This window comes from Lagopus muta, chromosome 2 (assembly GCF_023343835.1).
Source record: "Lagopus muta isolate bLagMut1 chromosome 2, bLagMut1 primary, whole genome shotgun sequence".
NCBI classification, from domain to species: domain Eukaryota; kingdom Metazoa; phylum Chordata; class Aves; order Galliformes; family Phasianidae; genus Lagopus; species Lagopus muta.
In genome coordinates, this window is record NC_064434.1 from 62,074,199 (window position 1) to 62,100,415 (window position 26,217).

The window sequence follows — 26,217 nt, forward strand, 5'->3', positions numbered from 1 at the left end:
GAAAGAAGAAATCATGTCTATCTCATGAAACAGGCCTGCTGTATGAGTATGCAAGTCAAAATACACAGCCTATGGCCACAAAGGACTTCAATGCTCTGTAAGAAAATCCAACAGATTAATTATTCAAAGGATTGCCAACCCCTCATGGCTAGTCTTCATCTAGTCAGGTTTAGTCCGCATATTCTGCCCCATGCCTCCATGCTGATCTGATCTGGGAACTGATGGTTGTCTGACATTAGCACAGACAGAATTAATAAGTTTATTCAAGTGTACAAAATTTTTCTATTTTTGATTCCTGCAGATCATCATGAAGCCTTCTATTACAAAAATACTCAGTCTCAGGTTCTGTGTTTGTGTATAACACTTGTCATTTGTTGAGTGTAAGTTAATTAGAAGTCAAGCTGCATTAACTCTGTCTTCTGGTTGGATAATTAAGTCAACAAAACAGCAAAATTTATAACACTGCAGTCTCATTTGGAGTGAGCACTGCACTAGCTAATTACAGCATCAATTACGAACTGTTTTCAGCTGCTGATCAAATGATCCACAGAATATCAATTATGTGCTAAAGACGTAAACTACTAATTCAGCATAATTACGTTCTTAAACTTTGCAATTTGTTCATCAACTATTTCATAAATGAAATTGGAACATAACATCCAGAGAGATACACCCTATTCTATTTGCAGGAAAGGAAACATACAGGCTCTCCCAGACTTACTGATGGCAGTTAAAATACAACAGTTCACAGCAGCTTGCTGTAACCTTTGTTTATGATCTCAGTCATAGCTCTACCTTGTGTTTAATCGTCTAATTATAAGCAAATGATACAAGAAATTCAACTGAAAGGAAGACAAACTTTGGAGTAAGGATTGATTTTGGTATATACGCGGACAGAATCCAGACACTGCATTGACATATACAAAAGTCTCAGTAAAAATGAGCACACAGGAAAACAGAAGTCTTGTTACACTCCTGTGCTCGCTATTTCTCTAGGTCTTCTGTCAGTCTGACAAACTATGTATAGTGTTCATGCTTATTTCTGTCAAGTGTTTTTACACATTTACATCAAGTGTGAAATTAGATACCTTTAAAAAAAAAAAAAAAAAAGATAAACTGCATGTAGGAAACTCTCAATTTACCAGCTTTGTTAAAAGAGTTGATATCCAGATATCATATATGGCTTCCCTTTTGCTGCTACTAAGTACAAGAATATTAAGTCATTTATTTCTGTGGACTGATCATAGCACTCATATTTGGTATTTCTACTACTGTTATTAAAGCCAAACATGGAAGACTGCTGCATAGCAAAGGGTGATAATGTATGAAGTTTTACTCTATGTAATGCAAAACAGTAAAGATCTGTATCCTAACCTGCACAAAACCCAATATTCATGCTACAGCTCAGCTCCTCCTCACAGCAAATACTCCATTAGGTGCTACATCGGTATTATCTAATATTACAGAACATCAGCAATATATATGGATACACTGGTTTGAAGGTCAGAATGAAAACATCTAACCAGATTGCTCACATACCAGCTCTCTTTCTGAATTTACTCAGTAACAAGATAATGTTATCTTTAGACAGAGGAAATCAGGCCTGTGAGAATTTAGTCGATGTTGACACAACAAGATCAAGTTACTCAGCTCTGGGATCCCAACTAGAAATCCAGTTACTGAAGACAGAGAACAAGTACCCTCAGATCTTACAAAACCTTGAGTAAACTTCTGAGACGTCCAGTACTGTTTAGTTAATATCTAATGCTACAGCAACATTTTGCGTTTCTGTTTCGGAAAAGAAACACAATGTGAAAAGCTCGGAAACTTCCTACAGCAAAAATGTAACAAGAAATGATAGATGGTTTAACCCCAGCAGGCAACTAAGTATCACATAGTCACGGAATGAAGGGCAGGAAAGAGGCTGAAATAGATCACAATAGAAAATGGGTGAACAAGTAGCAGCTATTATTTTACCACCATACATTCTAGGACCAGAGGGAATGGATTCAGGCTGGACATTAGGAAGTATTACTTTTCAGAAAGGGTGGTCAGGCACTGGAATGGACTGCCCAGGGAGATGGTGGAGTCACCAAGCCTGGGGGTGTTCAAGGAAAGACTGGATGTTGTGTTCAGGGACATGGTTTAGTGGGAGCTATTGGGAATAGGTGAACGGCTGGACTGGATGATCTTTCAGGTCTGTTCCAACCTTGGTGATTCTATGATTCTATGATTCATTCAACATGAAGGCAGTCAAGGTGCATCAAGCATCAGGAAGAAACTAGTTAAAGATAAACTTACATAGTGTTCCTATGTTCTGATGGGAAACAAAACACTTAATATTCCTTTTTTCTTTACGGAATTCTCTTAGACTTAATTCTGTACCTTACAAAAGCAGAAATGTTTTATATTTCTCAAGATTTCCTTCCTCGGAAAGTGTCACAACCCCTTTTGTGAAACATAGCCACTTACTGACACTTTATAAGCATGCATTCATAAAGCAAGGGGCCAGAAATATTCCACTGTACCACATACTTTACATGTATACACATACTTACAGTCTTTTATACACGTACTTGCATAGGTGGAGGTAGTGATCACAGTAAGTAATCTCCATCTAGTACCACCCATTAGCCACCTTTCATTTATAATGCTACTGGAGCAAAATGAGGTGTTTGCTACACACTTTTCGTTTTTAAGGTTTGTGCATGAGGTTTGTCTCTCAGATCTCACTGAGCTACAGAAACGAGCTACCAGCCTCATTCAACTCATAAAATGCCCTTAAGCTGAAATACAATCTGGAATCCTACATACAATCAGTTGTAGGTCTGACATCCTAGCAGAGCAGACAGTTTGGAAATACAGCTTCTCATTTCAAGAGCATTCTGAAACACTGTGCAGTATGAAACAGATCCTAAATCTCTTTGAAGTGACTACGCTTGCATACGCAGCTTTGGTCGCCTAAGCAGTAAAAGGAAATAATCACAATTCTATTCATGGTTTCTCAAAAATGCAGTTAATCAAAATGAGTCAGTATTTCCAAAGGCTTTTGATTTCTAAACAGATAGTGAATATAAATATTTCAAGGCTTCCTTCTGAAGTTTACTTTTCTTCCCTTTGCAGGACCAACTACTATCAAAGTTAATTGATAATACACTCTGGTTTAAAGTTGAAGATCTCCTGCTTTGAACTGCTTAGAAAGCTCTAAAATACTTAATATCTAAATTTATAAAGTCACGTATAACTCTCCAGTATTTCACTTATTGATTATACCATATTTTTCTTTGACCAATACCTGTATTTCACAGAATTAAAAATGATTCCTCTCCTGCTACATGCCTTAATCATGGAATTGCTCAGGTTGGAAAAGACCTTCACAATCATTAAGTTTAACTGCAACTTAACTGTACTTATCTCCATTTTCCATGAAAAAGAAACTAGAGATTAAGGTGCTATTAAGCATTGGCCCAAGCATGGGCCCTTGCATTAAGCCCAAGGAGCACTCTGAAAAATAAAAGGCACCATACACAACAGGACTGGAGCCATAGTCATCCTGCTGGACAACATCTGAGTCATTACTCAACAGTACCCTTTAAATGCAATTTCAGGATTCATACAGATATTTCAGTAGTCATACAATCATCTTATATTCTCAGCTTTAAATTTAATGCATCGCAACTCATGAACAGGAACAAACAGAACAGCGAATCCAGAACCCAATGAACTATGACAATGCGGGGATGCTCTTTTTCTTCTCTGCTTTCACCCTTTAGTGTGGATATTTAAGCATTGGCTACTACTTTCTGCTTGTCTTTTTTTTTTTTCCCCCCCCCCCCAAATGTAAAACACAAAGAAGAAGTTTATTGAAACACAGACATTACATTCTTGTGGAAAGCACCCTAAAATCTTCAGACTTGAAAAAAAAAAAAAAAGATGATGTAACCAGTGTAGAACATTATTAATTAACGCTTCAAGGACAACAATACCTTTGCTAAAACTTTTCATACCCTCTACCCCAGGTTCTTTTCCCTCACATAAAGTCACAATACTAAAGCCATTACCTTCCTCAAGGCCCTCATTAACTTCATGTAGGTAGGTACTGTGTATCATCAACCTTGGCTCAACCTTCAAATTCCAGCAAGACCTCTCAGCCTGATGCTGGGAATACATTCTCAGAAGCTTCTGTAGGCTTAACAAAATGGAATTCAGTATTTATTCCACCTCTTTTTTTTACTCTGGCTGCCAATTTATAGTTGTCTTTCTAAAATTATCCTGCTACGTCACCACATTGTAGAAGTAGTTCAGATGAAAACTCAGCATGCTGCTTACATGAAATCAGGAGACTATGATTAACTCTCATAATTGGGAACAGTTGTAGCAAGAGACTTAGTTCACATCTCATAATTATTTGTTACTGGACGGCAGTGCAACCTTTTTAAAGTTATTCCTTCCACACAGTAATACAGCTTTTGTATGCATGTGGCTCACAGCAAGCTGGTAGTGAGAGCATTTCACTTTACCAAAGGTTGGTACCTTGCCCTTGGTCCCATGGACTGTTGCTGTGAGGAAATTTTGTAAAACCATAAAAAGCTTTGTCACACATTCGGACTATTTAGAGTACATACACATCATAAGTCATACACAAAAGCATCATTAAAATCCAGCAAGTTAACTACAGACCAATGTCACTGCTGCATATCTAACAGAAAATAAGTTGCGCTGTTAGACCAGATCTTCCATTTAAAGCATATCTGTATTATGATCACTCTGGTCCTGCTTTCATGTAACTTACTCTCAATATACAAATTTTGAACTTGAATATTTGCAAGAAGTATTTCTCAGGACAACTTAACCAATACAGTCACTTTCGAGCTCAAAATTGTGTGAGTTTTGTCTGACTCTTTTAAGCTGAGTCACTAATGACCTTTGTGGTCATCTTACCCTCAGATCAGAGAGAAGAACTTAATCTCCGGGCAGCCTCTCCTAAGTAACTCCAAGTACTTCATATTTCTCTTAGAAAAACCCTCAAATATTTCCTCATATGCTGCTATGAGACAAAAGACTTGGTAACCACTTCTTAAGGCCCTGGTCATTGCCTGTCTTGATGATCTGTATTGCTTTCTGTGACTTAGGTTTTGTTACCTGCATCTCGGACTACCTTTGTTGTCTGTGTTTCTACCACAACACATTCAATGCAGCTCCAGCTTGGTAGCCAAGCTTAGAAGTATGTTCCCCCATGCCTGCACCACAACTGAATGCAATTTTTTTAGCTGGTAACTTATTGCTATGATGATTTAACTTTCAGCTACTCTCTTCCAACTTATATTTTAAAGGACTGTTTTCATGTAAGTGTTCTCTTTATCATTTACACTCCACAAACACAAGAAAGTCTCATTTATAGGGGGCAAAGGCTCAATAAACAGGTTAGTGATCACTTGGATGGGAATAGACAGGTCATGTTAACCAAAGAAACAGCAAAATGCCATGAGAGTTATGTGTCATCAATGACAGTCTCTGTTCTGCAAAAGCTGAGCAGATGACTAAGCTCAGGTGGGTGGAAAACTTCAAAAAACATACAGTAGCCAATCTCTTCCTAATGAAGTCTATGGAGAACTGATTGGTAACAGCAACATGAAATCAAGCCTCAGCCCTTCTGGAATAAATGTTCTCAGCATTTGTAAATGCTGTCAGAATTAGCTTTTACATTTTATTTCTTACAAGCATTTTGCAGAGAGCAAGGGACTAGTGCCATTAATGCATGTCATATTAGTACCTAGCACTGAGGTATCATGTGTCTTGCCTTGGAGTGCCCAGACACTTCCACTTCCAAAAGACTGATTTTTCAGGACTCTGTAAAGATCTACATAGCAATTCAAAAAGTGAATTAGCTACATACTGTCTTCACATCTACTTGTTTAAAAGTTCAAAATGCTGCAGCCTGGAGTAAAATCATACCAAGTAGGCTTGCAGAACAGCAGCAGCTGCATAATTTGGAAGAGACTCTACATCATCATTATCATCAGCAGGTATAATGCTGCTGGGATACTTGCATTTGAATAGACTTTTCTATGAAAAAGACGTTTTTTACACATGTTTATCATTACATCAGAAGTGCTTTGCTGGGGTAGAATCTTCCTCATGCAGCAGACACATGCAATGCTGTAACATGATGGAAAACACAGTAACGATAGCTAAATAACAAAGTCCTAGGCTACAGCAAGCGAGGATGTGCTCAAACACAGGAACCATGGACAGAGAAACAATGGGGGGAGAAAAAAAAATCTACTTACAGTTGAAAGGTCCAGAGTAGGCAGGGATCTTGAGCAAAATACCCTTACCTCCACTGTCAACCCTTAAATGAGATCTGGGAAGAGGTGGAGCCACTGTATGCACCTGAGTTCCCCAGAGTTAGCCCTGCCCTCCCACCAGGTGCTCAATCACTGTTTCAGGCCGACTTAGCATTTCTGCTGCAGCGTGTAAGTTTGTTTTCTTCAGCCAATATGTGTCTATCAGTTTCCATCATCAACTTATGGAAGAAAACAAACAAACAAACAAACAAAAAAACAGAACAAAACAAAATAAAGTATCTTTCTCAGTATACATAGGTATGTTTTTTTAGCAGTATTTATTACCATGACAATAATGGGCATATTTTAATGTGGCTTGGTTCTTCGTGTCTTAATTAAAAAGCCATAATACAATAGTCTTATATATGCAACAAAATGACTTAGGTATGCAAGCTCATGTTGGTTTAAACTGAACTAATCTGATAAAAGTTCTCTGAGAACTCTCGTGGAATAAACACACTCAAATACAATCTCTTTTGCAAATTGGGCCAGGCAGAAGCACTTTATTTCTAAGCTATAGAAGATAACGTAGAGTGACAAAGGTTCAGCCCAGTATCAACATGAGCTCTGAATTAGAAAGAAAAAATAGGGCATATTTACTTTTGTAGCAGATGAAAAGTGCTTTTTGAGGGGGCCTGATAGGGCAGAGGTGCTTCTGTACGGAAGGATGAGTTGTTATCCCAACTGTGATGTGTGTTCCTTATACCTGGGAACCTGCAGCCGATCTGCCTGGACTTACCACTGCTCACCAGTGACATTGCAGTGTCCTTGACCAGCTTTTAGACTCAGTGAGGCCAGCTTCTATAAGGAAGCAATTCAAATTCAAATTGTAGGATCGTTTGTTTGTTTGTTTTACAATTTTTTACTTCAAATTCTAGTTTTGTCAAAATCAATTGAATTTGGGCTGAAAATGCAGGAAGTTTGAAGAATTTTGATGTTACTGTGGTTGTAAAAGTTCATTTCAGGCTGGGACCATGCTACCAAAAACATGTACAACACTTTGGGAAATGGGACCAGTAAAATAGCTGAATACACAGCTGTGAAGCCAGCTAAACAGTCTGCCAAAGAGGAAAACCGTTTTTCGCCACAGTGAAAGAGAGACACTGATACCATCAAGAGCGGTACGTCTGTAAACATCACCTCCACTTGCTTAGCTAGCAGCACTTCTTGCACCTGGACTGCTCGCATGCCAGGCTGCGGGCTCAGGAGCCGCCTCCACCACAATTCGGAGCGCCGCCAGGGGGCGCTGCCTGCACAGGCACTGGCGACACCAGCTGTGAGACCTGCGAATGGCGCTTCTCCAAAACTGCCTCCAGGTTTGGGACCCTCGACAGGCAACGCTGCTGGGGGGAGAAACGGCCTTTAAACAGACTGAAATACGCCTTGTTTGGTGTGATGGGAAAGCACCTTTCACGTGTGAGAGCCTGTAAAAGTTGCAGTGTTAAGCTGGGATAGCTTAACACTATCTCACTACTGCTACCACTAAGCAGAGAAAACTACATGGGAAATACGCCTTCCTCCAGTACAAATCCTATCACGGTAAAGGGGACGGGGCGCTTAAGGAGAGGACCCGCTGATGCGGTGGGCGGAGTGACAGCAGGCAAACCCCTCGGCGTACATTGGCGGTCCCATGGAGTGCAACCGGCAATGTGTGCAGGGATGGTCGGCTGCCTCCCAAACTACAAATTTTGCCATGGACTTCACTAGACAAAAAGCTCTTGCCAAAAAGAATGTGGGATTTCTGTTCTCTGGTTGAAGGCAGTGCTTGAGCTTGTTGCTGCCGGTGGAGGGCGGCAAACATTCTGCCTGCGTGAGATGCGGGCAAGTGGGTGATGTGCTCAGGACGGTGGCAGAGCTCAAGGGAGAAGTTAAGGAGCATCAAGGAGTGTGAGCACTACATAGGCTGGTGGACTGACTCCCTGCTATACATGTGAGAAAGGAACTGGGGTGATACCCCTCAAACAGTGGTGGATCCTTCTGTTGCTGTCAGGCAAAAGGAGGGGACCTAAGAGATGAGAAGGAATGGAAACAGGTCTCAGCTCAGTGTTGCAGGCAAATCCCATGCCTACCTACCTCGTTTCCCAGGTTTGAGAAACTACACAACAGGTTTGAGGCTCTGGAATTTGAGGGAAAAGTGAGTGAGAATGTGGTGGGAGACCCACCAAGGAGGTTGTCTAGAGTGAGGCAGTCAACTCCATGTCTCAGAATGGCTTCTTCCAAGAAGGAAAGAAGGGTAACTGTAGTAGGCTACTCCCTCTTGAGGGGAGCAGAGGGCCCCATACCCATAGCAAAGTGTGCTGCCTTCCTGGGGCCCAGGGCAGAGGCATTACTAAAAAACTTCATGGTCTAGTTCAACCCTCTGATTATTAACCTTTAGTTATAGTTCAGGCTGGAAGTTATGAAGCTGCTGAGAGAAGTTTGAAGGCTATCAAAAGGGACTTCAGGGCATTAGGGCAGTTAGTTGATGCAACAGGAGTACAGGTGGTATTTTCCACTAGCCCTTCAATGGCAAGCAAGGGATACTGAGAGAATGAGGGAAACCTATCTCATAAATAAGTGGCTAGGAAGCTGATGCCATCACAAGAATCTTTTTTTTTTTTTTTTTTTACTATGGGGCAGTTTATTCAGTGCCTGTGCCAGGAGAGGTTCAGGTCCGGGAGTAGTCAGGCACTGGAACAGGCTGCCCAGAGAGGTTGTGGATGCCTTGTCCCCCATCCCTGGAGGTGTTCAAGGCCAGGGTGGATGGGGCCCTGGGCAGCCTGGTCTAGTATTGAATCTGGAGGTTGGTGGCCCTGCATGTGGCAGGGGAGTTGGAGATTCATGATCCTTGTGGTCCCTTCCAAACCTGGCTATTCTGTGATTCTGACAAATGTTTAGATGCTGTACTGAGGGACATGGCTAATGGGGAAATATTGGTGGTAGGTGTACAATTGGACTAGATAACCTTGGAGGTCTTTTCCACCCTTAATGGTACTATGATTCTGTGACATACAACCTCCATTAAAGGTATGAAGTAAAAACAGCTGTTCAGTGGTAATCACAAAAGTATAAGGAAAATATGTGTTATTGTTCAAGGAAAGATCAGTCCCTACAATGCATAAGAAAAATAAAGTGATGAAGGTCATTTGAATGTTACTGTACTTGTCTCTTGGAACAACTCCTCAGGTTCATTGGTAATCGTACCTGTTAAATGCACCATGCATGACTACTTGCTGCTGTTAGTAGAAGCAGGCACCGTGGTTACTAGCACTAAAAGGTGCATGAGTGTAAATAGCCAGAGCAGCAGTAATATGCGAGCATTAAAGCTGGGCGTAATACACAGGAAAAGCATCAACAACTTCAATGGACTGGTGCTTCCTAGCAGGCAGTATGTTGTGCTCTCTCTTCATGACCCTGGGTTCACATGACCACCATGATGTCTTCTAATGGCTTTCGAGTCAGTGCAGGCACAGTGGCATCTTTCTTGGGATAGCCCACAGGGAGCAGCAAGAGCAACTTCTCATTGGCTGGGCGCTGGAGCAGCGTCCGCAGCTGGGGACCACAGTTCAGGGGTGTGGTGGTCACTGTGTACAGACCGGCATTCTGCAAGGAGACAGGAGCAGAGTGAAACAAAGGTCTGTGCTGGGTGCTTTTGTAATCATTATTCTCCTGAGACCTGCACACATTCTCATACTGACTAGCCCAGAAATACTGCTTTATTACACTCTTCTGCAGGCTTTAGAATATCCGATTTACTTATTGCCTCAGCAATGCCATGAAAGATGCCTCCAAGAAAAAAAAAAACAAAAAACAAAACCAAAAAAAAACAGCAACAAACCAGCATTTTTCCACTGCAGCAACAGCCCAAGCTAATGGCAATAGCTCTTTTCTCTAACATACCTGTACTTTGTATAGCAGGAGTCTGCCTGTGGTGTACATCGTGATAGGGAACCTGCAGCTACAGTGAAGATGAAAGGCACTTGTGGAGATTTCACTTGTGGAATATCACCCCAGAGAAATGTTTTGGTTCTTAAACTCAGATCGTTGGCAGGAAGATGTCTTACAGCTTTCCGAATGTTTGTTCCTGCTCAAGTTCTGTACCTCACAGGGATAGGAGACACAGACTCTGCCTCAGAACTTGTCATAGGAGTCTGTGATAAACATTCTGGCTTGCATCAGAAACCAAAAATAAGTTTGTGCATCACTCTGCCCTCATATGAAATCTCCCAAAAAAAAAAAAAAGATCTGACAAATAAGAAAGAGCTGACACTATCCAAAAATCATTACCACACAGCTGAGGTGCTTCTTGAACATTGCACACGTGCATTTCAATCTCTTCCTGCATGTAATGCAAAGCATGTTGGTTGGCTTTGAGATACAAAAGGCAGACACTAAGATATGCTCAGGCAAAGTGACTCTCATATTCTATGATCTTCTGAAGAGGAGAAAAGCTAACAGTAGTCCATGGCACTGTGCCATTTAGTGTTGTCAATTAACTTCTAAGAGCTGGGAAAGAGATAGCACTAAGGAGCCTAACAGTGGGTAGGGAGTCTCAGAAGTCCCACCTGATGGTGAGCTGGCAGAAAGTGGAGTTTTGTCACTCCTACATCTACTAATTTAGGCTCCTGTGACATAGCACTTGTTCTGCTCTATTCCTTGTGCATCCCCTTTGCTGTCAGCTCTATGGGGAGAAAATAGACACTCCTGTGCAACTGCAGAATAGCAATACCCCCAGTGATGTGCATCTGCATCGCCCTCTTCTCAGACATTCCATCCTGAAGATTCTCCTAAGGAACAGCAATTCAGGCAGGGAAACATCACTCAAAACAGAATGGAGGAGAAATGGCAGTTCCCAGTAGGGAACTGGCCTAATATAAGAGGTGTCAGCTTGCAGTTATCCTGCTGACAGTACAAGCTAACAATCAGAATATCTTCATTATTTAAGTACTTGTGTGAGTACATCAGATACATCAAGCAGAAGTGAGCACTGAGAAACCACAGAGAAAATCCAACTGGTTGGTGTCAAGCATGCTGAGCTTTAGAAATCAGTACATTTTCAGAAATGTCTCAGAAAGACTGATTGAAATAGTACAGTCTGTTCGGTAAAATATGTCCCTGATACTTTTTTCCAGCATTGTGAACTAAATCGATTCAGGGTCAAGTCATTTTTTAGAGGTTACTGAAAATGTGGTGCTGTACAGCCATACTTTGGTAACCTATAGACCTTTGTCATCCCTGTTAACATAAAGCAGAAACTACATAAGGCAGAAACCACAGATGCTAAAGCCTGTGATAAGAGGACAGTGACAACTCTAAAAGTGAGTTGCATTGCAGTTTTCTTCTTCTTAAGCAGTACTGACAATAGGAATCAGCACAGACAAGGGCCTATGCAGAGTAACTTTAAAAATCAAAATTAAGATGTACTGCCAGGATTTGGACAGTCTGGAGGACTGAATGCTAAAAATTGAATTCGGTTCCACCCTTATTTTGGCAGAACACTTTTGATATGTAATTGAAACCGATACAGTGACTTCTCAGTGTGCCAATTCTGTCAACATACCTGCAGGGCGGCAAGCAGCATACCACAGGCAATAGATACACTGATTTCATTGTAGTAGTGGGTCTTCTTTTTGCCATTTGGAAGCCTCCCATACACCTGCTTGAAAATAAGGATCAGATAGGGGGCAGTGTCCAAGTATTCTTTGATCCAGTTTGTTCTGCAAAGGAATATTTAAGACATTTATTTTGCAACTCTTTCACTTTCCCGTCAGTCACATTTGCTATCTGCAAAGGTCCAGTAAAGGTACATGACAATTATAGCAGTAGGCTAAAACTTAAAACATATTCTGTAGAGGATTAAGTATTATCAGCTTAAACAGAAACATTTCTGCAAAATGCCTGAATAGAGTTCTGAGGTTTAACACATTCAGCTGAAGAACTGAAAAGTAGAATGGCAAAAAATAGGAGCTAGGTCTTGACGTCTTATCTATGAACTGGCCTCACAAGCATTTGTCCTTAAGAATGGTTTAATTCCCAAAATTTTGCAGACCTGCAGCTCTACCTGTTGTCATCAATGCCAACATTTTTATGATTGTAGGGAAAACTGCTAGAAGAAAAGATCAGAACTGTTTGGTCTAAGGTATAAACCTGAATGTAACAACAAATGTTGCTATCCTGTTGCTGGATATTTCAGCCCTATTAGAATTTATTTGGTTCCCAATTTGTCACAGTGGGAATACATACAGAAATGATGTCAGATGTAGGTTGTTGTTGTTTGTTTTTTTTTAAGTTTATTTTGTACTGCTCTCATTGAAAACATAAAAAGTACTTCATTTTAGTAGTCTACATAACATATAAGCACCTGAAAAATAATAGTTCTCTGAAAGAAAGGGAACAAATTAACCCTGTAAAGCTTGTGCATATGCTTCATTTGACAAGCCAAGACTCACTATATGTCTTCCCACTGTGTAGAGTTAATCAAGCCATTTAGACTTTGTAGGGCATTTCAAAAAATTACATATTGCAAAATTCAACACTTGCATAAAGTCTAGCCTTTGGACTACCACAGCCAAATGCAAAATTCCTACTAACTATGGGGGCTTCATGCCTTGGCAAATAACAGGAAAAAATTGGAAAAATTTCTGGCAATAGAGATTGTATAGAAAAATAAAAATGGGAAAGTCAAATGCTTGGAAAAGTCTCAAGATGGAGAATGTGTAATCACTTTTACTCAAGGGAATTTTATGGATCAGCCACCAAGGAGCTACACATATTTTTAGGTTTTTATTGCCAATCTTATATCTTAGAAATATCTAAAAACAGAGGAGGAAGGAAAAGAAAAGTATACTAGAAGAAATCATGATAGGATTCTTTTATCATTTTAATTTTCTAGACTATGGTGCTTTCAATAAGATTTTTGTTATCTTGAAAATCAAGACAAAGGCAAACAACAGGGAAGGGTATGCTGAACATTCAAATCACTTATTTCATCCTTTTTCTGGTAAGACTGAAGCACAGAGTCATAATGTGTAGCCAGAATTAACACTAAAAAAAAATAAATGCAACTCCTGCTGGGGGAAGGGAGCTTCAACTTTCCTCAGACAGGAGTTTGGGAAGAAACCCAACTGAAAATTAGCAGAAGGATCACAGTATAGATCACTGGCTGGGACAGCCTCTGACCTCATCTTTCTTCTTTCTCTGCCATCAGGAAGTGGGAAATGTTTACAGTTGCCCTTCTGTGCAGCACCAGAAAATGGGGGAAGCTTGAGGAACAGGGATTTGAAAGAAAGTCTTTAAAAAAAGGTTTAAAAAAAGATTTTCATATTTGTTTTTTCTTACTGAAAATGAAGGCCAAAATACAAAAAGAAAAGCATGGATAAAACTCTCAGTATAGTTTTTCCTAGACCAAAATACATCTCCCTCCAACACTCTTAACCAAGTCATCTTTTCATACCTTAATCTCTTCAGGTCATTGACCCATCTATCTCCCATCCTTTTTTTGTAGTTTATTTCTTCTTCTTCTTCTACAATCTCCCGAATCTTATGTTTTAAATCTGGATCTTGCACTACCACAAAGGTCCAGGGCTCAGTGTGCGCTCCACTGGGTGAAGTACCTTAGTATAAGAATGGGAAAAGATGAAGAGGCAGCTAGCAGAATTCTGGGAGAGAGGGTGCAGTGAGAGGTATAAGCTCTTCCCTCTGGGCTTTCAACTGATCATCAGAGCAATGGGAAAGAAAGCTGATTAATTGGGAGAAAAGGGCAGAGATATGTTCTAGCACACAACCTCTGCATTTGTAAGTGTAAAATTCCATCCAGTGACTGAGGTTACTCCTTTCAAATTGCCATTTAACAGTTAGGAAAAGTCAAGGATTTGTAAAAATTCATTTGTGGTTCTTTATGATAAGGCAATATTGTGATGCAATATATGCATGCAGTAATGTTAATGCAAATTATTACGCCCAAAGCAGCACATCATCTGAATATGCAACAAATTCAGAAATGGTTTTAGCTGAAGGGCAAAGCTAATAGCTTTCAAGGAAAGAAGTCTAACCACCCACAGGAATCTGTCACTAGCTGACAAATAAGAGGAACTGCACAATGCAGACACCTGCCATATACCATGCAGGTTTGCATTTGTTGTCCCAAAGACAGCTGGCCTATGTACGTATTCAGTCTCCACTTGCTCATTGAGCCATGATCATTACACGTTGTCACTACTGGAGAATATTTTAAATGCCTAGCAGATGAAAGCCAGTAGCTGAAGGATATAGTCGTTTGTGCAACCTCACAGAGAAATAGGGTAAAGAACACTGTTCACATCTCTCTAGCTCCACATAAACACTTTAAAAATATTTGAAATTCTTAGATGCTTGCTACATTTGCTCGTGTGAGCACTGAATTCAGCTTGAGAAACACTGAATAAGAAGCAGCTTGAACTATTTATCTTTTATATTAAAATGTGTTTGTATCAAGAACCTCATCTCTCCCTCGGGTTTGGATAAGAACTGAGGACATTTATGTTTTGCATTGTTTTCATTTCCTCTGCACAGCCCAAAGCTTTCAGGGTTACAAAGTACTTCATCTGTACTCCAGGCTTGTTCACTTTGCTGCATTTGCTAAAACATGTTCAGTGTTCTAATGACTCCCAGCTAATTAGAAGAAGATGGAGTCTCGTTACAGTGCAGTAACAAAGCTGATTACAGTTTTAAAGAGAAAACAATGCACCTCAAATGCTAAGAATCTCCTTATTAATAATCCCATTAAGGTCTATTGAACTTTCCTCTAAGGTAGCTTATGAATATTGTTCTGTACTAACAATATAGTGGCAAGTTCACAGAATTAAGATAAATAACGAGTGTCAGACACATTACTGCCTGAAGTCAGTGTTACTAAAGCAGAGATGAGATTAGATGAGGACATTACAGTGATGATTTGAAACACATGAGTTCTCCAAAAACTGAAAATTCGTATCTGATCCTCAGCCAAACCATGATCAAGGTCCTCTGCATACATCCCAGTCATGCAACAGGACCATGGCACTGATACTGGAAAGACTGGAAAAGTTTTATTTTTGCTTTTAAGGGAAACTTTTTTACAAAAAAATAAATCTTAACCATTTACGTTATCTGAAATGTTTCTCGCATCTGAGACAAGATCTTAAATTTGTCTGAGGAAGAACAACAACCAGAAAGTGTATGTGTTAAATAACATGAGGAAATTAGAAAGCACATGAAGGACACATGGTTTGACATTTCTTGAGAGAAAACACTTCAGTATTCCTATCTGAAAGATATTTCACTGAAATATATTTAAATTTTATTTAAAAATATCTCCAAAAGTAATGAAGTTTTTTTTCACACTTTTAATCTTTTTCTCCTTTAAGGTGCATTAAAACTATAGAAGAAGTGCTCCAAATATATCCCTGACATACAGTCATTGAAGCTGGTTAATTTCCAAGCAGTCAGTGAGTCAACTCATTATGGCTTTAGATGAGTCTAGGAAGACTATAATCCAAGTGCCAATTCCCTTGGATTCTTCATATCACTTTTACGCAGTGGAACAGCCATACTGAAGGTTGGTTTTTTTCAGACTTTGAACAACGCAGTACCTACCTGCCGTTCTGATGACATTATCAATAACCTCCCTGGGGACTGGCTCATCACTGAGAAACCTGACAGACCGCCTCTTATCAAGAAGCTCATAAAATGACCGGGACCTTTTAATCATTTCAGCCTCAGAGTAACGCTCTGCAATGAAGGGCACATGGGCAACATTTTCATCAAGTCCTTGCCACTCTTCATCAACCTCTGCAAGAAAATAAAAGTGGTTAGGGTTTGGTTTTTTTTTTTTTTCAGCTGGAGAATGCTGATGTCTTTGACATTTACTGTCATAATGCACTTTGGTCTGTATTGACATACATTGCACTTCTACACTATCGAAAAGCCAAAGTCTGAGGTTCCCGTTGACACAACTCACTGATCCCAAGTTCCAGCTAACATAAAAACTGTTTAAATACCAAGAGGCAGAAGAAAACTGGCTGTAGAACTGTGATCCAGGAATAAGTTACATCCTTCAGCTCTACAGTCTGCAAGCATTCCTGTAAAAGTGTACTATAAGCTGAAACAACATTGAAAAGGTGGGCAGATTTTCAACCCACTTTTCTCAGTAAGCAAATCTGAACACACATATGCATTCCCAAGCAGTCTAATAAGAAAAAAATCAATCAAATTGCTGAAGCTAAGAAGAGAACTTAACTATCAAGATGTGTAAGATTTCCTCTGAAGAGCTGAATGTCAGCTTCTTCCTATGTTCATGTTTCATAGGCTATGTGCAAATGGGACTTTGTGGTTAAGTTCTTTGGTTTCATGGGACTTTCAGCAAAAGGGGAAATGGGTAATAGGCATTTATACTTAGGATAAGTAGGGTGCAGGGTATTGTGTTTCTTGCTTTTAATTTAAGAACTCAGAATGATTCCTAATTTCACTGAAATGAAGTTTTTCTTTCTTTTTTTAATACCATAAAATACATCTTCTGCTCTCTCTGAAATCTATTTTTTCTCCTCTGTGTTCCTAGAGTGAACAGTGGCATTTTTTTGCCTCTGTAATATGGAAGTTAAAAGCATTTAAATTTTGCATTTCTGCCAGTCGATAGTATTGAGCAATCTGCTACAGAGGGCTGAGTCAGGAAAAAATATTCCAGCTCTTTTCCAGTTGTCATTAGGCTGTTATTTCAAAATCATAGCAGTCTCCATTGCAAATTCAAACAGCAGCTAATTCTGTGCTTTTGTAGTATGTAGTTGCCTTAGAGACCAGGATGATTTTTGTTAATTTTATAAATACCAGTGAAATATTCACAAGCGTGGCTCAGCTTGTGCAAGGGGATGCAATATATCCAGTTGCACATGTTGAATCTAAACAGTGATTCTGAACCCCCCAATAACATATGTTTCTTTTTATGTACAAATAAATCACCCAGAAAGTTTGTTCCTTTTAGCATTTCACAGCTGTCTTAGGCATGCTCAGTCAAGCCTGAAAGAACATGGCTACAGGGCAATGGGAAGCGGAGACCAGGTGTAAAAATTATTTTGTGAGAATCTTAAATCCCAAAATCTCCTCTTGAAGGACTTACAGGCCTGAAAGCTGGATCGCTGCCTGCAGCTGGCTTCTCAACAAACTTCCTGTGTGTGCAGGTATTTCTGATGTAACCAACATACTCATTGCTGAACTGAGAATTAAAAGTAACACAGACTGACACACATTGCAATTTTATCTACAGGCACTTACATAAGGAGTTTCTAAATGGAAAAAAATATTGTCTTTATGATAATAAAAAACTCTGAAATCAGCTAAGGCTGTGCATGTGTATCATAAGGCAAAAATGTGACCAGAAAACTATATTGAATTTATACATTGGATTAGTGTCTCAGTGAAAATTTCAAGTCAAACTATATTAGTCATGCTTATACCAATATGCTGTAGTGACCATTCCTATTCATTTCCCAAGCTTACAATGTTGAGTGTAGTGAGAAACAGGAATAGGATACTTCTAGTCTATCTATAATAACTTAGAAATAGTCCAATAAAAACTTAGCCCTAATAGCTCCTATGTGCTCTCTTTATTTACTTTCATATGATGAGATTTTACCAAGGTTCAGAAAACAGGAAATAACATACATACAATGCACTGTACCTTCTTTTATTTGTTTGTTTGTTTGTTTGTTTGTTCGTTCATTCATTCATTCATTCATTCCTGGTGGTGGAAACTTCACAGTCTAACTTTGGCTCCTAAGCTTATACAAGCCCAGCTTGAACATCTCTTTTTCTACTGTTATTGCAAAATCATCAAAAATCCTTTTGGGTCAGAGATATGGAAACTGGAGTATAAACTACTGAAACCTTTACAAAAGAGGTTTGTCAACTAGGAGTTTAATGCTGGAGGAAATTTGTGTAATCTCTATACCTGATTTTGAAACATGAGGAGAGGAAAGTAGAGTAAATGATAAGCTGTGAATGTCAAAGAACAGAAAGATCAAATTATCTATATAGATGAGTAGTTAGAGAGTTGATCAGAGGATTTAGTTAATTCAAAGAGCATGTTGCTTGTGGACATTTGAATGCAGAGGTCAAGACAGCAAACTGGAAGAGCAGTCAGTGCCTGTATGGGACATAGAATCATATCTCATTTAAAATAAGACAGAACAGGGAGAGAAGAATCAAGCAACAATAGCAGTATCCACTTGGACACGTTCAGGAAACATAAACAGAATTGATGTGGCAGATCAGAAAGAAATATAAAAGTGATATATTTAAAACAAGGGCAGCTTTTTGAGACGCTTTGGTTTCAGTGAGGGGGTAGGACTTCATTTAAAAAAAAAAAAAAAGTGCCCCTGCACTGAGATTATCAGTTAATTCAATTTAATTGTCTTCATGACAAGTTAAGGAAATGAAAGTTTCTAATTTTGGGAAAATAAAAGATTGAGAAAAAATAAGTTGAACAACTCAGACTGAAAAAGTCAGGGATCAGGAATCAGAGGCATTTGGCACTGCTTCATATTGAAGGTATAAAATTCATCTCAGATGTAACTGGTTGAATAAAAATACTAAGTAAGTGTTGTACAGGCAGCTAAGAATAGAAGTTAAGCAAGTTAGAAAGTACAAAACTTGCAGTATTATCAATGGTGAAGTTAAATTTTTTGAGTTTTTTTTTTCCTGGAATTTTTTCCTTCTAAGTAGAAGAAAAGCAGCTAATCCATGGCCAAGATGGTTCAGCATAGTAACACAGCAGGGGAAAAAAAAAAAAGGGCATATATTTTCGAAGATATTGAACACGTGATGAGGGTGAGATGACTAGTGAGAATGAATGTTTGAGAAGCACCATTTCTGATTTAGAATATCTAATTTAGAATTGCAAGCAAAAAAAAAAAAAAAAAAAAAGCTGGAATGCACTAAGATCAGAATATGGCTGAGGCAGGAGAAGAACCTAGATGTGAAAGAACTGACACACAAAATCAAAGTTCACCCAGAAATTTTTTTAAAACATAAAATAAGCTATTATTTATTCCTTTCTGCCATGAGTTTACCATTCATTCTTAGCAGTTAATGTCATCCATATGCTAAGCTAAAAACAATATCAATACCATCTGTTTGGTGCATGCTCTCTATATTTTAATGGCTATGTTTGGACATATTCCTGTTTGTAAGGTCACATTATATAATACTACAAGTGTCTTGTTTATTTGCATGTGTATTCTTTCATTTGATGTACAACAGACATCCTGCTAGTCACTCAACTATCTTCTTAGACACTCTCAATATTCCCATAAATTCTATTCTGTTGTACATCTCTGATAGTCATCAGGCTTAGATATCCCAAGTGAAATCTCATAATAGACGTGCCCTTTGGATACATTTTAGAATGATGTTTGTGTTCTTCTCAGAATTTCACATGGAAACTTAAAATCAGCCTACAAATCATGTAATAAATTTTGCCTTGGTTTGAAGGAAACACATTTGCTATGAGTTTCTCATATTTTAAATTCACATGAGTAAAACTTGTTTAATTTTTGCTGGCCACTTATTTTGCCCACAGTGATATTTCTATGTGTTACTGGCTCTCAATTTTATATCATTAAGAAATTTCACTCATACACTCCTTGATTTTATGAAAGGCTACAGGGTAATATTAACGATTGATTCTGACACTGATCATTGAAAGACATCAACGGTAACTTCAGTCTAGACTGAAGCGTTTGCTTTCCAAACTAGCCCTTTCAGTTTATCCTCCAAGGAATTGCTTCCTACATCTAGAATTTCAATTCCAGTTCTCTTTTCCAATGAATTGATACGATACATAAAATGTAATTACATGCGTACAAAGAAAGGCTGTGGGTTTTTATTTCTAAAGTGCTGGACAAATGACCCTGTGCTTCTTTGCAAGACTGATGGCAGACTGCTACATAATCTGCCACTATAGGAATCCCATTAATGAATCCAATCCTGAACTGAATGTGTTGCTAATGGTAAGCTGAAGGAGATGGAGTGCCTTACTTGTGGGATATAAATAGTTGTTAGCAAGGTGAGCCTGGAAACCCCAAGGACTGATCAAAGATCTTAACCAACAGAAGCATCAAATGGGAGAGACAGACAGGAAGAAAGAATAACATGGTATTGGGAAAGTGAACTCAAGCTATAATGCAGTTACAGAAGGCTTCTGAAGTTCTTCAGAGAAATGAACTGTTTCATAAAGAGAAGAAATGCTGATTTATCTAGTAAATAAAAAACTGTGAGACAATCTGATTGTTGTTTATAAACCACAGGAGGGTTTTGAACCTGTCCTGCGAAAAGTATGCTAGGAACAAACAAAAAAGAATGGAATGATAAAAAGTGGGTATAGACAGAGGTTAGACATCAGGCAGGGGAGAATTTTTAACCTATGGCATGAGGTTCTAGAACAACATTCCAGCAAGTGATGTAAACGGGATCAGGTTTTGAGTTCAATCAGCTAATGACAAAGACTAGAGTATCAGCAGAGAGATAAACACAATGAAGTGTGATGTTCGTGTAAGTCTTGTGTTTCTAAATGACATAAAGAATGAACTGTCATTAAATTGGAAAACTAAGTTTCTACTGTCTCACTCATGTCAATAGTATTATTATTGAAAGATATGGGGAACTTCTGAACTCAGGGAGAGGAGAAATATATCTAAAGTGGGAGAGGTCAGTTATAAGAAATATCATAAGCAATAAGCACTGAAGTCTGAGATGAGATATTTAAGCCTTTGCACATTGCTTTATATTTCTTACAGACATTACCAAGAAAAGCCCAAATAATTAAATATACAAAAATAAAATCCTTTTGCTAATAATCTCTGCAGCTGATCCTCAAAATAATAAGGTTGCAAATAAAATTCATTCTGATCTTCCACAACACTGTAAATTGGCTCTGTATTTACCTTATCCATCAAGGTTATTGATCTGAATAATATGACCAAGAAAGTGACTTGTTTGTTCCTGATTTGAGTCAGGTGTATTGTAGTAACTAACTAGGTAAGGACTCCCTGGACTGAATAATTTTCTAGAAGTTGCCTTTGCAAACACCTAGATTCAACTGTGTAAAACTGAAGCCATGGGAGACTCAGTACCACCATTCAGAATCAGATGCCCTGCACTAGGAGATAGCCCTCATGGCTCATGCATCAAGATAAGGCTGAAGAAACATGTTTTTAAACGTGTTTTTAATCTATGTCTAATAGGTGATTAGACAAGACCTAGTACAAGATACAGCCACACATACAGACCTTTTGTACCAATCCACAGCATTACTGTCCATTCTGGATCTCATAAACGAAGGAAGAAGATACAGAATATATGGACATGCAAACAAACCTGAAGTATTTTCAACTAATAACCTACTGACTGGATGCTTGCTGCTTAACCAAGGAACTGTGTTTCTGGCTGCTCTGAGAAATATCTTTCTCTTCAGTAGCTGAAAGCATAACAAAGACAGGCTTGGGAGCACCTGTGACTCTCTCTTCTGCCATTCACTTCCATTAAGTGGCTCTACTGAGTCTGTCCAAGCAGATCAGCTAATTACATCTAATGCTCCAGTGCCAGAAAGTTTGCCCTCTGAGGGGAAACATCCCCTGCTGGTGCCACTTGAACAAAGGTTTACAATGCTAGTAATGCCTGAGCAAGTTCAGTGATCTTCTAAGAAGGTGCAGCATGCAACCTGCCCCTTGAAGTGTTTCAGAAACGTACAAGGGCTGCACAGTATTAGGCTTCTTCATTCCATTGATAAAGTGCCCTTTGGTCATGGCCAAGTATCAAAAAATTTGGTATTAAGCTGCATTTTCCCATTAGAAGGCTGTACAAAATTCAGCTTGTTTACTTAAAGCAGCCTTGGGTTCCAGTTTTAGACAACAACTTAAAAATGCTTCATCTCATCTACTTCAAATTCTCTCCAGAGGAGCTACCTCTTTAAGCACAAGCCAACTTGAGACATTTAAGTAGAAGCGAGTTTTTCTAATAAAGAAACATTAGTGAAATAGTGGAATTTGCATGACAGGTAAAATACTCTCCACTGTTCAGAAAAAAACATCTGTTTACATTCCATGTTTCCATTTTAGCAGCTGCTGTGGTCAGTGAATGTTTTTACACTGACAAACGGTGAATATGTTTGATCATTTATTATGGCATTAACTGGATAACAGATCCCTTCCGAGATGATCGTACGCTCTTCTTACTCAGTCTGGGCTTTTTCCTGCTGAGAAAAACCTTCACCAAGCATGGTGCAATTACTTTATTTTATCTGGAGATAAAAGACCTGTCTGTTTTGCGAATATCTTGGCTTTAAATCACATGGCATTAAGGGAAAGATGATTACTTCTTGTTAAAACAGTAGAACAAGAAAGTCTAATTTAATGTTGCATTGCCTGGTACATTGGTTTTACATACAATCTCCTTTTAGCAATGGCATAGAGGTGTAACTACCTATGAATTTTTGTAAGCACTTTATAACTTAGTACAATTTTGAATTTAGCAACCGCATTAAAGATAGAAAAAACTAACAATAAAAAAAATAACATTTTGTATATGGAGCTATAGCAGAGAAGGTCCTCATTAAGGGCTAATAGATTTGTTTATTCAGGAGATCTACATTTTTAAACTGATACAAAAACCTGTAGTCATAGATGTCACAGTGATAACTCATAGAATTTTCACTTGAACTACCCACAGGAATTTTAATTTGCAATAGTTTAACTAAACTGGTAAGCCATTAGAAAAGGGAAAAACAGGATAGTTTTGTATAGGATTTCTTTTGCACTGTAGAAAGGAAGGCATGACATTTGAACTAACTTTTAAGTAAATGTTGTGTATTTGGGAAGTTGTCAACATGGTTTAAAAGGTTCCAAGTATAAACTATTTCTGGAAACTGATACAGAATACTGTCTCAAACTATGCTGAACATTGAGAAACAGAGAGAAATAATGGTTCTCAGAAATAGTTGTATGTACAGAAAACAATATGAGATACAAGAATCCAAGAAAATGACTACATTAATGTGTCATTATGGGAGAGAGAGAGGGAAAAAAAAAAAAAAAAAGAAAAGCTTTTGAAACCAGCATGAGTGAATAAGCTGTATTAATTTTAAGTTTAAAAACTTCATAGGAACAGAACCGCGTAGATTTTTATACCATGAAGAAATGAAAGGAGATTATGGAAGATAATGAAGAAGCAAAAAAGAAGGAAAGGTATATCTCATGCTCATACTTTCATCCAAGATGAGAATTGGGAAGCACTACTGCAAGAAAAGGCATTCTATTTGCAGCTTTAAATATGCTGTTGAGTGAATAGAGATGAGCGTCATCACTACTACTACTGTTCTTAAAAATATGACTCAACATAGCTCCAAAACGATCCCCACTCTAAACCAGCTAAAATTCTTACAGACATTCATAACTGTAACAAAATTATTTCCTTTTTTTTTCTGGGGGTGTTGAGATCAAATACAGACTGTGCCACATAGCTCATGTAGGTAAATCAGGATGAGGTGCCTACCAAGTCAGCCTACAGACAGAAGCTCTCTCTCCTTCCAGAGTTCCCCATCCTAGGAAAAAAATTTAACAATATCCACTTTCTTTCCTACATTTCCCACAGAATCCCTCTTAGATCTGAGATCTGCTGATCATGGGGCATACAACAAACTTCGAAAATACATTTTCTTCTTGCGCCCTGACCCGTCCGTCACCAAGAGGGACAGGACATGAGAATAACCTTGTTCCATCAAGTTGACAAGCATAGTGCAGCATAGCACTATGCATTTCTATCAAAGTGAAGAAGTCCAGAAGTTTGCATCTCTATTCATATTAGCAGACCAAATTCAAGCAATAAAATTGCTCATTTGTAAAAGATTTTTCTTACCTTCTTCCACAAAGTGGTGATCAGTGCCATCCCTTAGATCTTCATCCACCCATGGACGAGGTATGGGCTTACTTCTAGTGTCACCTTTTTCCTTCTCTCTTTTAGTCTTCTTCAGTATTACCCCAATCAAAACACATATAATTGCTATGAAGACTGGGGTTAAGGAGGAAAATAATGTCATGACTACAGAAATGTGGAGACTTCCAAGTTCAAGTTTCTCTTCTGAAAAAGAAAAGATGAAATGGAAAGCACAGAACGGGTGTGAGCAGAAAGGGGTGGACCCAAGGTTCACTCCTCGACCCTGTCTCACTTCTGCTTTTCAGCCACTGCCCCCACAGTCTGCTCTGTGATGTTCTGTGGTTAAGCAGGCCCAGATTTAGCTATTTTGAAGTAAAAAAGTAACAAACTGCTTACAAACAACTAGCAGAGGCACTGACCATGTACTAACACATAAATGCTGACGTGCAAAATAAATAAAGAGATCTTTCAAAATCCTAGCCTGAGGCAAAACGCTCCTTCCCCTTATTTTTTCAGTCACAGTGATCCTAGTAATCTTGCTTGTAACAACAAGTATGAGAAAGAGCCAAGCAGGAATGTGACTTTTAGAAACTGATGACATCTCTTCAATGTTTAACTCAGAATACTTAGTAATATTACACGGTTCCCAGGAAATCAGAGTATCACCAAGCAAACACAGGCTTGCAGTGCCACCCTCGGTGTGTAAACAGGTTGATATAAAAGATAAGTGAAGTGGTAGCATTACTTCAGCATGAAGTATGAATTAGATTGTCCACAGAATCCTGTATTCATTCTGGGTGGCCTGGGGAAAAAAAAAAGAAAAAAAAAGAAGAATTCAGGGAATAAAAGTAAGAATGATCTGAAGGCTGGAAATCTATGCTGTGGTGAGTTTTAAAACTGTGACTCAGTTATCTTATCAAAAGATTAAAAAGCAATAGGACCCTGGTCTAATCCAAGAATGGTCAATGTCTAACCCATTTTTAACTCAGTCAGCTGCTTGGGAACTGAAACAACACAGCAGCATGGAATTAAAGTCTTTATCTGGGACTGCTGGGCCATGCTGCATAATAAAAGGTCAGGTGGCAATGGAGAGCAGAGTGCAGGAACTGACTGCACACAGTTACCAGCACCTACCAGCTCTTTTAGCGACAGATAAGCATCAGCCCTGACAAAGCTTATCTCACATTGCACAGGGCCAGCTTTGAAGTCTCTGTATGTTAAACTGTATTTTGGATAAGCCCATGCAGGAAAAGTGAGAGCGGTCTATAGAGACACATCCCCATGCTCATTGTGCCTTTCTGAGGGGTGCTGCAAGCCCTGCCTAGGGCGACCTCCCTCCCTAACCCTCCAGATGAGTGCATAATTCCATCAGAGATGAAATAAAGAAAAATTGTGCTTATGTTGCTAATCTAATCCAGTAAAACTGGTGATAGATAGGCATCTGCCTCTGGTTATGAGGGCAACCTACTTGAAAACCTGAGCTATTAGTCTTCTTTTCCAGTCTCCAGTCCAGATATGACCTGGGTCATATGGTTGGGTCTTGATGCCTGATTTCCTGTAAAATAATAATTAACTTAAAAACTCATCCTTTACAGGAATACAAGGGACAACTACAATCATGTAGGAAAAAAAGAGTTAAATTTATCCTCTATTTCCTTAATTTAGATATTTAATTTCCTTTGTTCTCCCTGCTGGCCATCCAGTCAAGGAAGAAATACATCACCTGCTACCAACTGGAAATATCAAAATTGTTCGTGTGAGTAGAAAGAGGCCTACAGTTACATCAGACACCTTTTTGACAGCCCATTCTATGGCAGAGAGGGAAAGAGAAATGTAATCTGAATGGCACTATTTCTCCCATGGGGAACACATTCTTGTTAACCTTGAATATTCACATACATATGAATTAGCACCTGGATGCTTAGCAGCTGAGAATCCATCCTGCAGAGACAGG

At 38.8% G+C, this 26,217-nt stretch overlaps 1 protein-coding gene across 5 annotated transcripts in view; it reads right to left on the bottom strand.

The window, feature by feature from the left end:
* The window catches only part of IYD (iodotyrosine deiodinase), a 63,312-nt gene extending 38,470 nt beyond the window's left edge, over positions 1-24,842 (bottom strand). For 3 of the 5 annotated variants that reach the window (XM_048936190.1, XM_048936189.1, XM_048936188.1), the window contains exons 1-4: positions 24,246-24,842; positions 15,939-16,133; positions 13,780-13,939; positions 11,887-12,043 (exon numbers count right to left, since the gene is read on the bottom strand). In XM_048936190.1, the coding sequence (XP_048792147.1) occupies positions 11,887-12,043; positions 13,780-13,939; positions 15,939-16,133; positions 24,246-24,426 (693 nt within the window). In that variant the 5' untranslated portion in view covers positions 24,427-24,842. Of the gene's footprint in view, positions 1-6,290; positions 9,930-11,886; positions 12,044-13,779; positions 13,940-15,938; positions 16,134-24,245 lie in introns of all 5 variants that reach the window. The other 2 variants (XM_048936187.1, XM_048936186.1) reach the window with 2 other exon arrangements.
* Positions 24,843-26,217: the final 1,375 nt, after the last annotated feature.